The sequence below is a fragment of the Helianthus annuus genome, chromosome 7 (assembly GCF_002127325.2).
Source record: "Helianthus annuus cultivar XRQ/B chromosome 7, HanXRQr2.0-SUNRISE, whole genome shotgun sequence".
Classification (NCBI taxonomy): domain Eukaryota; kingdom Viridiplantae; phylum Streptophyta; class Magnoliopsida; order Asterales; family Asteraceae; genus Helianthus; species Helianthus annuus.
In genome coordinates, this window is record NC_035439.2 from 74,128,167 (window position 1) to 74,140,643 (window position 12,477).

Sequence of the window (12,477 nt, forward strand, 5' to 3'; positions counted from 1 at the left end):
ACAACCCATCATCATCGCCACAACACACCACCACCCGCCACCGACGCCATCACCGCCACCCGCCACCACCTCACCGTGACAGCCACCGCCGCCGCCGCCACCCACTCGCCACCGTTATCACTCACAGCTGCGACCAACCACCAACGCCACTCGCCGCCGCTGCCCACCACCATCGTCGACGCCACCACCACCTTGCCGCTACCACCAACGACCACCTTGCCACCACCACCACCACCCATCGCCGCCGCCGACACCCACCACCGCCACCTATAACCACCCACAATCACTACCACCATCACCATTCACCGCTTATTTTATTACTCCGCTTTTCTTGCTTGCAGAACAATACATAATAATAATTCATTCCATTCACACAGGGTAACCAAACAAGACATGGAATAGTAATGATCCATTACATTCCCCTGTTCATTCCATTCCATTACCCCATACCAAACAGGCACTTCGATTGGAAGAGTTGGTTGGATTTCGATTTGTAATGTGCCGTCTTGACCTGTTCCTAGCGGTTTGCTAGGGGGTGTTTTTATTGAAAGTTTTCATTCGAAAAAAAAAAAAAAATTGGTGACTAATACATTATATTATATCTTTATTCAAAAGACAGTTTTAGCCCTAGGGTATTTTTCTATCGACGCATCAACACGCCATCTTCCTCCTCCTCCTCCTCGCCGTGGATCTATCTATCTACCAGTCGTTGTAAGTTGTTCTCCCTCTGCTTTCATGAAACACTTGTTTATGGCTTACTTCTTTGTTATAATATCTTCATGTTCAATTTTACTGATACTCTTGTTTTGTGTGGATTGACGACACAGTTAATCAATCATGGTTTTCGGGTCGATAAGATCCATAATCCGACCTGTGTCAAGAGCCCTAATTAACGCTCGAACCACCTCATCAACCCCGTTGTACAACAATGAGCTGCATTCGCATTTTGGCTCAATTCACCAGAGCCACCTGTTTTGGAGACCTGCATCAGCAAGGTTAATACAGACCCTGACTGATACCCGCTTCCCTAAGAGAAGGCCCCTTGATAAGCCGCGAAGGAAAAGGGCTACCTTGAAGCCTTCAGGTCATTTCTCCACTTTTTACACTCTTAGAATAATAATAGTCTTTGCCAGATACAATTGGATCATAAACTTAATTTGTTCTAGTTTTTGCCTACGGAGTTAGTATCCCGATATATCGTGCAAAATATTGATCAGGATATCGGTACCGATAAAATCGGCGTTGTTGACTGATATTTGACCGATATATCACCGATGTTCCGGATATTAGTACGTTTCTTCTTAGTTCTACCCTTCTTCTTTTTTTCTTATTGCTGCTATTAGTGTTTTAGGTCTTAATAGTTAGTTGTTACTGATAAAGGTTAGTGTTTTAAGTCTTAGTTAGTTCCTAGTTGCTACAACTGGTTGTGTTTTGCAAGTTGGAAAAGGTTAATTTGTTAATGATAGGAGAGTAGGGGAAGGTTCATTAGGGAACACTAAAAAAGTGGGGAACAACGGGGAACTGACTCAAACGAACTCCGATTGGACTCATTCCAACGGCGTTGGAACCGGCTCGTCAAACCCTAACTAAGATCTCTTAACCCTAAATTCTAACTCCTAAATTCTAAACTCTAAAGCTAAAAAAATAAGGCTAAAACCTAAGCTAAACCGTAAAATCTAAACTATAAACCCTAAAAGCTATACGGCTAAACCCTAAAAGCTAAACCCTAAAGCCAAACCCTAATATATTTAGGGTTTAGGGGTTATGATTTAGGGTTTAGGGTTAAGAGATCCTAGTTAGGGTTCGACGAGCCGGTTCTAACGCCGCTGGAATGAGTCCAAATGGAGTTCGTTTGAGTCAGTTCCCCATTGTTCCCCACTTTTTTAGTGTTCCCCAATGAACCTCACACTAGGAGAGTATATTGAATTGTTTGTGTTAAATTGCTATATATATTTAAATTTAGCATGATATTAAAGTTACCGATATCCCACCGCGATAACCGATATCTCAAATATCGGTCCTTGACCTATATCCGATATCTTACCGCTTTAACTACTTAGATGATAGAATTGGATCATAAACTTAATTTGTTCTAGTTTTTGCTTAAATGTAATTGGGGACCTCACATACCCTTCATAATTTTAGGGGTAAATGTAACCATCCATGACTTCAATCCCTTGTTGTAAATATTTTGATTCTTGAAAGTCACTATAATTATCTCGAAAATGCACACCGAATATCCTGTTGCTCAAATCAGAAAACACAGCAGGTCATTTTATTTTGTTATTTTCATTATGTAAATTTGGTTTGCAAGATCGTAAAGTATATGAAAAAGCATTGTTTGTTGGAAAATGCAGGGCCTTATGCGTGGGTTAAGCATGTTCCTGGTGAACCAATACCTTCAAATCAACCAAATGTTGGAAGTTTCAAACGTAGAAACGAAAAAAAGCGGATAAGACTGCGCAAGGCCTTCATATTGGTATGAGTCTCTCGCTTGGTTTTACTTTATTCCATAACTAACCATAGTCATTTTAACTTGATAAAAGTTACTGAAAAGGTTCATAAAAGGACCTTTGGTCACCTTTTAACAAGTTATAACACTTAATTATGCAAAAAATAGCTATCCCATTAAAAAACATTTTAAGAAAGGTCATTTTATTAAAATTTTAACAAGTTAAGGGATTTTTTTATGTTAACAGTAAGAGTTCATTAGGTTTTTCGGAAATTATCCTACCCTCAACTAACGCGCAATTTCATGGGATAAATGTAAATTGGAGTGATTACTCACACTTTTGATGAGCAAAGCTTACGTCTTAGTCTTATCTCCTTTAATTAACTTCGTTTTTAGCGCACAAGAAATCAAGTGGATGCCGTTTTCATACAATATTATTTAGGGAAGTGTATATAACAGAAAACATTTGGCCTTTATTTGTACAATTCGGCCACAAATGAAGTCAGTCAGGAACTGTACAACATGTCTGATTGTTGTCAATGGTTTTTTTTTTTTTTGAGTTAATTACTGTTTTCGTCCCTGTGGTTTGTCAAAAATCATTATTTCAGTCCATTAGTTTAGAAATTGTGATTTCAGTCCCTGTGGTTTCACTTTCGTAACTACTTCAGTCCCTGTGGTTTCACTTTCGTAACCATTTCAATCCATTATTCTGTTAAGTACAAGGACTGAAATGGTTACGAGGTGGACTGAAATGGTTACAAAAGTGAAACCACAGGGACTGAATTCACAATTTTTAAACTAATGGACTGAAATAGTGATTTTTGACAAACCATATGGACGAAAACAGTAATTAACTCTTTTTTTTTTAATTAATGCATTAGATAGCTACATAGCCTCATTAGTTACTTGACAAAGATTCTGCATTTATCTTTTATGCTTGCTGAAGTACAGTAAAATAGTGTACAGAAGGTTGTATTATTTTTGTAATAGTTTCATCCTTATGAGTAAAGTTATTTTGGAGCCTATGACGTTTACGTATCAAGATTTAAGAATACATTCAGGTGACTTTCAACGTATTTGACCTTTTTAGATTTAAAATACGCAACTTAATCAATTAGCGATTTGAGTTTATCTTGTTTCCTAGTTCATTATAGTTTCTTAGTTTATATAGTTTCTTTTTCTTAGCCATCTTTCCTTTTATAAATAGAATATCCCATTGTGACATTATGTATAAACACATTAGTTATTTAAAATTTCACGACCCGCTTACTTTTTTAAGGAAGTTCTCTGTTTATCTGACATAAGCTTATTCCAGCATTCTTATCAGTTGTCACACACTTAATCCCTTTAGATAATGTATCCGCACCTTGACGGTGCAGTTGGTAGGTAATTCAAGTTCATTTGTAGGGTATCTCCTTTCATTTCCTTTAATTGTCTTGGCACATATTCTATGAATTTACCCTTTGCATTCCAACACATATTAGTTGCTTTCAGTCACCACTAATAGCAAATTCATGTGTATGCCTCCAAATCAAACTCGTTTCTCACCGTGAACATATCTAGCCAGTTAAATAAAGACGGAGGATAGAAACAAAAACAGGCCGAAAGCCCCCCAATTATGTTTCTAATTCATAAAACTTTCTAAAACAATTTATTTATAATACTATACTTTTTTATTGAAAATAATGTAATTATGGTAGTCATATTTGACACACTAATATGTGATAAGGTCTAAAATTTTGAACAAAATGTGTTTCATATTCAAAAAGGTGCTTATATTTGACCCATCTATTTTGCTAAATCTGAATTTAGTATTCATGTGAATCGGATTTTGATGTTGCGCAGGCTGAAAAGAAGAAACGAAAGGCTGAGTTGCAGGAAGCGAACAGGAAGAAGAAAAATGCGAAGATAGAAAGACAGATGGCTGCTGTAGCCAGGGATAGAGCTTGGGCTGAAAGACTGGCAGAGCTCCAGCAGATTGAAGAAGATAAAAAGAATGCAGCAGCTATGACTTAATTTCTTCTTCCTTTTTTCAATAAAATGAGTATTAGAATTTTGATGAACTTGTTCTTCTTAAGGACCTCCTGTAGAGTCGACGGTTTGTTTGTTGTTGAAATTGGTGCCAAAGTTCATTTAGTAACTTTGATATGAAACCTTTGCTGATAACACTGCCTTGAAATTTGCTGCATTTCTAAAAGGTCGAGTTGCGTTGGTAGATACTAATTACCAAATGCATCATATGCAATTCGTACATCTTTACTGAGATGGAACTTGCTCAAATATCAGTGAATGCGATAGAGGGAAGTAACTTTTACGGTTTTACCAAACTCTTAAGATTACAGGCGACTATGCGAAACAAGATTTTCATTGCAGATCTTGATGGATTGACCACAGTTTCAAGAAGTCCTATGTTAGTAAAGACTGCTAATGGAAAACAGGAGATATGTGACAATGATAGTTAATTTCACATGGAAGATGGAAGGGTTGGTGTTTGTTAGGCTGGAGGGTGTGGGTGGGGGCTTTATCACGCCACCTCAGCGTCACGTCAACGCCACGTCACCCAGGAGGCTTTAAGGCCCCTCCCCTTAACTTACAGGGTATGGGATAAAGCCCTCTTTACACTATAGCGCCCCCTTTAACCAATCTCAGCCTCCTTTCTTCCCTTTACACTGCCCCCTTTCTTCCGTTACCATGTTGGCGAAACCACCATGGCGCCCCCCAGTTAATTCTATCGGACTCTCGGTGTGGTTGATGGCGCCGTAGCGGCGCTATGGAGGCTGAGGTGGCAAGGGTGGCGTCTCCACACCCTCCGGCCTTACTGATGTGTATGTTATGCCCTTGGGAGGGTGTGATCTAGTTTTAGGAATGCAATGGTTTTCTAAGTTGGGTACCATTCAAATGAACTTTCAAGATAAGACAATTGAGTTCAAGTAGAAAGTAGTTCTGAGGGGTAGTAGTGGTAAGAACTTAACAAATATGTCCAAAGGTTGTTTGTAGAGGACAGAGGTCCAAAGGGCAGAACTCTCTATGATCCAAGTTTGTGCTGAACAGGGGAGTGAAATTCCTACTTCAGTCATTCTGCCTAGGGGTGTACATGGTTCGGATTTTGGGTAAAACCGAAACCGTAACTGAAAGTTTGGTTTTTAAAACTGTTCGGTTTCGGTTATTTTGGTTTTAGAAACGGTTAGTTCTGGGTTTTTCGGTTTTTGAAACAAATTACGTAAGATTCAAAAATAAAAAGTATAATTCAAAGTTTAAGAATAAGAATCTTTCTTAAATGTTTACATTTAAGTTAATCTATTGTTGGGATTGAACCCTATCAGAGGAACAGATAATTAAAGCCAAAACTGGATCAGAGCAGTGGATCCTAAATAAGCAGATGTTTACATACAAATCTCTCCCCTTGAAAGTGATTTCAACAACTGATGACCTCCTATCTGCTGATCTTGCTAACTGCTGATCTACAACTGCTGCTCAAGTAAAGTGATGGAGTGTGTGAAACCCGAGTGTTAGCATGAGTATTTTGTATGAATTATTGTCGTTTAACTGATAATGTGCTTTGAATATAGTAACTACGAGTGTTGTGGCTTTTGTAGGTAAAATGCGTAATTCGGTGATGTTAAGTACGTGGAAGCGAGAGGAATGATCGAGGATTATTATTGAGAGAGATCGTAATATTCGGGATGTGCTCAGGTTCAAAATATAACTCGGAGATCCAATAGATGTGATGCTACAAAGTTTAGGGGGCTTTGTTCACGGCTGAATCAAAAAGTGAACAGAAGATCCAAACCGTAGCCTACGGTTGTCATGCGTAAGCTACGTTGGTTAGTGGGCCATACATCACGTGATTGAAGGAGTCTACATCATCAATTTTTAATATCATCACACTCCAACATCATATATACATATTAATTTTGACGGCTATATCTGGGATTTTGAGAATTGGACTTTTCAACTTCATTATTATTGGAGGCCATCATTACATGCAGAAGATATTAAAAAGTGGGAGGAACACAATTTAGATGATATGGATTGGACTATTTTGGCGGCACATCTAGGAACATTATCATACATCACGTGAATAATGAGAAGGGTCTTAGACTTGGCGACTGGTTAGTGGGCCGACATACAAGGTTTTACATAGTCAACAATTGACGACATGGGGGCCCACCATCAATTGATTAAATGAGTAACACAAGAAGTCCATAACAATAATCAATCATCATCTCATCGCAGACTTGAGGGTGCATGTGAGGGTCTTGACCTTTGTGGATTGGGCCGCCAACACATGGGCTTTGACAGTAAGGGATCAAAAGGGCAGTCGCCATATTCAGGGGTTTTTCTCGAGGGCACCAATTATAATAATACAAAGAGATCATCATTCGTTCACATCGACTAAGGTGGAGGTGGAGATCATTCAATCCACGTGAGCGGCTAGTCTTTAGTGGTTTCCTTCGGATGAAGGGTTTTTGTAAGTTAACTAATTTTATGTGTTTGGTGACAATCGTTTGACTCAGTGATCTAAGCATTCGATGCTTTTCACTTGTGATTTAGTTGATTAATTGTAATCGATTGCATTTGCTTAACCTTAGTCTTTGATCATTCAGTTCCCGAGAGTTCTAGTAATTAGGATATATTTGTTATGGGATTAGGGTTGGTAATTGTGATTGGTAACCACTAGATAACCTCCCGTTATGTATTGACCGGAGTACTTAGTCTTTGGTTATCACAATTAGTTAATCAGGTTTAACACCTATGTCTATGTAGGTAACGATTAAACACATAGTTGAAGTTAACTGGAAAACCTGAAATCTGGAGGAACCATTTTCTCACCTATTGATTTAAACCTTAGTTTTTATTCGTTAACTTAGACAATTCTCTCAAACAGTCAAACTCTCAATTGATTTTTATTTCTTAGCATTAGTTAATTAAATACTTAGCATAATAACACTTTCCACAATCCTCCTCTGGTTCGATATCCGACTTACTCTATCTACATAGTTTAGTTGGTTTTTGCATGTCACTAACGACAGACATCAAAATGGCGCCGTTGCCGGGGAGGTGTGCGCAAAGTGTTTAGTGTTAAGTTTTAGTAAAAAAATAAAAAAAATTAAAATCCAAAAATAGTGTCAGTTTTGTTTTGTTTTGTTCAGATTTATGCGTGGTGCTTGTGTTTTTTGTGTTTGTGCAGGATGAAAGATCTTACAATATTATGCGGCTCTTCTAGATGCATTTTGTGTAGGGAACCACTTCACCCGTGTATCGGTTGCCACGAGGCCCGATTTAGACGGGAAAGAGCGAAATTGGCAGAACCACCGATGCCTTGCTATGATAATCCTTCCCCTCCACCATATTTCTATGACTCTGATACAACGGTGGAGGATGATTATTACTCGGATGGATATGATCGGGACGAGGATGCTTATTATGAGCCAAGGACGGATGGACGATGTTTCTGTTGCGGTCGTTGTCATACTTCTTATGATGAGGATGTGTGCGCGGTGTATTTGGAAAATCCAGAGTATTGGAATAAAAAAATGATGGATGCATACATCTCAACACCGTATCAGGGATACCGACAGTATCATCCCGAGGAATATCCTGAGCCCGAGGGTGTGTATGCTTATCAGACCGAGGAGGAGAAAGAGCTTGCTATGTTGGAAGCGAGTTTGTCCAAACTCGAGCAATATTTAGCAGCACCCAACCTTTCCGATGAAGATCGAATCAGCTGTTTAGTTTCTAAGTGTCAAAAGTTGAAAATGAAGATAGAAATTGAAGAGCGTCTCTCACCATTACCTGTTGATATTAGAGATTATTCTCACATGGAGGATGAGGTTGTGGAGGATAATACCACACCAATGAATCCTTTGTCTGATGAAGAGTCACTGGTGGATCGGATGGTGTGTGAGGATGATGAGGCAGAGCAGTCTGATGAGATGAATGTGTGTACCGAACCTCTTCCCATATCAATCATTCCAATTAACAAGTGTGGGGAAGAGGGTTCGAGGAAGAAGAAGAGAAGGGTGAAGCTACATGACATCGGTGTATATCGCGTGAAGTGGATTAGCGAAACCCGCAGGTGCAGTCTGAACATGCCAATTATACTGACGAATTTATGGAGATGGCATGTAAATTTCCGAGCATTTGTTGGAAATGTTTTGGGTAAGTGTGCACTAAGACCACCATAGCGGAAATCAGGTACGGTCTGGCTGAAGACCTTTAAACTTAGCGCTCTCGGGAGGCAGCCCGAGGATGTAGAGTATTGTATTGTATTTGTTCTTTTGTTTTGTTTTGTTTTGTTTTGGTGTTTGTGCTTTGGCAGGTTTCTACGTTCCATCTTCACGGATGCAAGGATTCAAGTGTGGGGATGTTTGGCAACATCTCCGATGAGATATTAGAGAATCCAAAAGATGTTTACGTTCCTGTCCGATCACAGCAGCTGCACCACTACAGACACTTGCTGATTTACTGATCAGGTCAATGTGTTTATCTATCCTGTGTTTTATTTGTTTTTGTGTACTTGGTGGTGTGATTTTTTTTTTGTTGGGAGTGGTTTCTTTGTGTTGAGTCGTCTAGTTGTTAGCCGTTCATGGTTTGTGGGTGGTATCTCTCGAGTCTAGATTATAAATTGCACCATACATTGGGGACAATGTATCCCAAGTGTGGGGATGCGGTAACTCGAGAGAGGGTTGGTAAGATATTGATCTTAAATGCTTGAAGGGTTGAGAATTTGCTAAAAATTGAAAAATTTTGAAATTTTCTTGTCTCACGTATGCTTGAACTACATGAAAACCAATATTTTCAATCGCTAAAGGGTTCCTACTGATTTTAAACTAACTTAGATCCCTAGTCATGGTTGTCTCTTTAAGTTTCATGAGAGTATTTCTGACAGTTGTTTTAGAGAAGAATTAAAAAGAGATGCCTAACTAGGGGTAACATGCTTTAGGAATTACACATGCTATGCGTCGGCAACCCATATTCCTTTTATTCGGTGAGATATTTGAGCCTACTAGAATGTTACTTGAATTGGTATAAATGTTCATTTGTTGAGAGTAGGCCATATGTTGCTTTGTGTTAGAACTTGTGTGGTTTGATACGTGCCGAGACTGTGCTTTAGCGTATACACATAGATGATAAAGGCATTAGGATCCCTTCCACTGTGTTATTTGTTGATTGTTTATCCACCCACCTTAGTTAACCATATTGAGCCTTTTACCCTTCGTTTGTTATACCTTGTTGACCTGTTTGATTACCAACCATGAATGACAATTGTGTGTTAGATATTTATTGAAAAAAAAGAAAAAAAAAGAAATGAAAAAAAAAATAAAAAAGAAAGAAAAAAAATCATTGTTATGGTCATGTTAAATAAATGGGTTGAAAATAACCCAAAGTGTTAGTATTATTCTGAATAAGTTTTCATGGTTTGGTATATTCATTTGTGTTTGCCATATAAATATAAAAAAAAAACCAAAAAATATATTCCTACCTTTACCATTAACCCAAAACCCAAAAGTCCTTTTTGATATGTGTTATGTTATTTGATACAGTGGAGGTATGATTACTATACAAGCTTATGATTACAAGGTAGCATAGTTGGTTTTGAGCGAATTACATACTAGCACATTACACGCTAGTCTTGATAAAACCGAGAGGAGTGATCATTGTGAGGGGCATGTGGCATGTGTATAGTATTATAAGCATGTTAGTTTTAGTTAGGCAAGTCTTAAAGTTGTTTCAAAGATATATTATCTAACTGTCAGATTGTCAATCTCGATTGTGTCAGTCTATGGGACGGGTATGACTTGGGACCTTGAATTGTTAATTCGGTAAGGGTTTTGATAGTGATTTGTTAATAAGGTGAGTAATGTTTGTAATGGTTGCTTGAGGACAATCAATGATAAGTGTGGGGATGTGATGGAGTGTGTGAAACCCGAGTGTTAGCATGAGTATTTTGTATGAATTATTGTCGTTTAACTGATAATGTGCTTTGAATATAGTAACTACGAGTGTTGTGGCTTTTGTAGGTAAAATGCGTAATTCGGTGATGTTAAGTACGTGGAAGCGAGAGGAATGATCGAGGATTATTATTGAGAGAGATCGTAATATTCGGGATGTGCTCAGGTTCAAAATATAACTCGGAGATCCAATAGATGTGATGCTACAAAGTTTAGGGGGCTTTGTTCACGGCTGAATCAAAAAGTGAACAGAAGATCCAAACCGTAGCCTACGGTTGTCATGCGTAAGCTACGTTGGTTAGTGGGCCATACATCACGTGATTGAAGGAGTCTACATCATCAATTTTTAATATCATCACACTCCAACATCATATATACATATTAATTTTGACGGCTATATCTGGGATTTTGAGAATTGGACTTTTCAACTTCATTATTATTGGAGGCCATCATTACATGCAGAAGATATTAAAAAGTGGGAGGAACACAATTTAGATGATATGGATTGGACTATTTTGGCGGCACATCTAGGAACATTATCATACATCACGTGAATAATGAGAAGGGTCTTAGACTTGGCGACTGGTTAGTGGGCCGACATACAAGGTTTTACATAGTCAACAATTGACGACATGGGGGCCCACCATCAATTGATTAAATGAGTAACACAAGAAGTCCATAACAATAATCAATCATCATCTCATCGCAGACTTGAGGGTGCATGTGAGGGTCTTGACCTTTGTGGATTGGGCCGCCAACACATGGGCTTTGACAGTAAGGGATCAAAAGGGCAGTCGCCATATTCAGGGGTTTTTCTCGAGGGCACCAATTATAATAATACAAAGAGATCATCATTCGTTCACATCGACTAAGGTGGAGGTGGAGATCATTCAATCCACATGAGCGGCTAGTCTTTAGTGGTTTCCTTCGGATGAAGGGTTTTTGTAAGTTAACTAATTTTATGTGTTTGGTGACAATCGTTTGACTCAGTGATCTAAGCATTCGATGCTTTTCACTTGTGATTTAGTTGATTAATTGTAATCGATTGCATTTGCTTAACCTTAGTCTTTGATCATTCAGTTCCCGAGAGTTCTAGTAATTGGGATATATTTGTTATGGGATTAGGGTTGGTAATTGTGATTGGTAACCACTAGATAACCTCCCGTTATGTATTGACCGGAGTACTTAGTCTTTGGTTATCACAATTAGTTAATCAGGTTTAACACCTATGTCTATGTAGGTAACGATTAAACACATAGTTGAAGTTAACTGGAAAACCTGAAATCTGGAGGAACCATTTTCTCACCTATTGATTTAAACCTTAGTTTTTATTCGTTAACTTAGACAATTCTCTCAAACAGTCAAACTCTCAATTGATTTTTATTTCTTAGCATTAGTTAATTAAATACTTAGCATAATAACACTTTCCACAATCCTCCTCTGGTTCGATATCCGACTTACTCTATCTACATAGTTTAGTTGGTTTTTGCATGTCCATAACGACAGACATCATAAAGACCTGATGAAAGACTAAAGCTCTGCTGATTCAATCTACTGTTTTGAGTCAAGCACTGCTGATCCAGACAAGTGCTGCTGGGTTCACAGCAGTAGAAGGTTGCAGCAGCTGATCAATAGTTTGCTTTGTAATGTAATAGCAGTAGTTAACATAAACAGTATTTGTATAGATCAGAGGTTAGAGTTTGTTAGGAGGTTAGATGTCACTTTCATGGTGACGTCAGCTAAGATGCTCAGTTGTTTGCAAGTGCTTATAAATAGCTCAGTACTTTGTACTGTTCTATTAGCTCTTTTGCACAATCGTCTTCTTTGCACGAACAAACAACTGAGCTCTGGCTGAGGGGGAGTTTGCATTCATTCATCAATCATTGTAATCGTTATTGAAATAAATTCAATCTTTCGGTTCACTGTGTAAAGATGTTTGATCAAAGTATTACTCTCGTTTGATTGTATGCAAAGTTTGTTTTCATCTTAATTCCGCTGCACACTCATCCATTTTCACCTTAATTACAAACACAAAATACAATCAAAATCAAACTCAGATCCAACAATGGT

At 38.3% G+C, this 12,477-nt stretch overlaps 1 protein-coding gene across 1 annotated transcript; it reads left to right on the forward strand.

The window, feature by feature from the left end:
- Positions 1-556: 556 nt before the first annotated feature.
- Positions 557-4,649, forward strand: LOC110883850. Its single transcript, XM_022131502.2, has 4 exons — positions 557-711; positions 828-1,084; positions 2,358-2,479; positions 4,298-4,649. The coding sequence occupies exons 2-4, from the start codon at positions 838-840 to the stop codon at positions 4,466-4,468; spliced, it is 540 nt and encodes a 179-aa protein (XP_021987194.1). The 5' UTR covers positions 557-711; positions 828-837; the 3' UTR covers positions 4,469-4,649.
- The last annotated feature ends 7,828 nt before the right edge of the window (positions 4,650-12,477 follow it).

Coding starts and splice junctions, on each gene's coding strand:
- LOC110883850 (XM_022131502.2), top strand. CDS start 838: ATGGTTTTCGGGTCGATAAGATCCATAATCCGACCTGTGTCAAGAGCC. Junction 1,085..2,357: donor GGCTACCTTGAAGCCTTCAG/GTCATTTCTCCA, acceptor TGGAAAATGCAG/GGCCTTATGCGTGGGTTAAG. Junction 2,480..4,297: donor TGCGCAAGGCCTTCATATTG/GTATGAGTCTCT, acceptor GATGTTGCGCAG/GCTGAAAAGAAGAAACGAAA.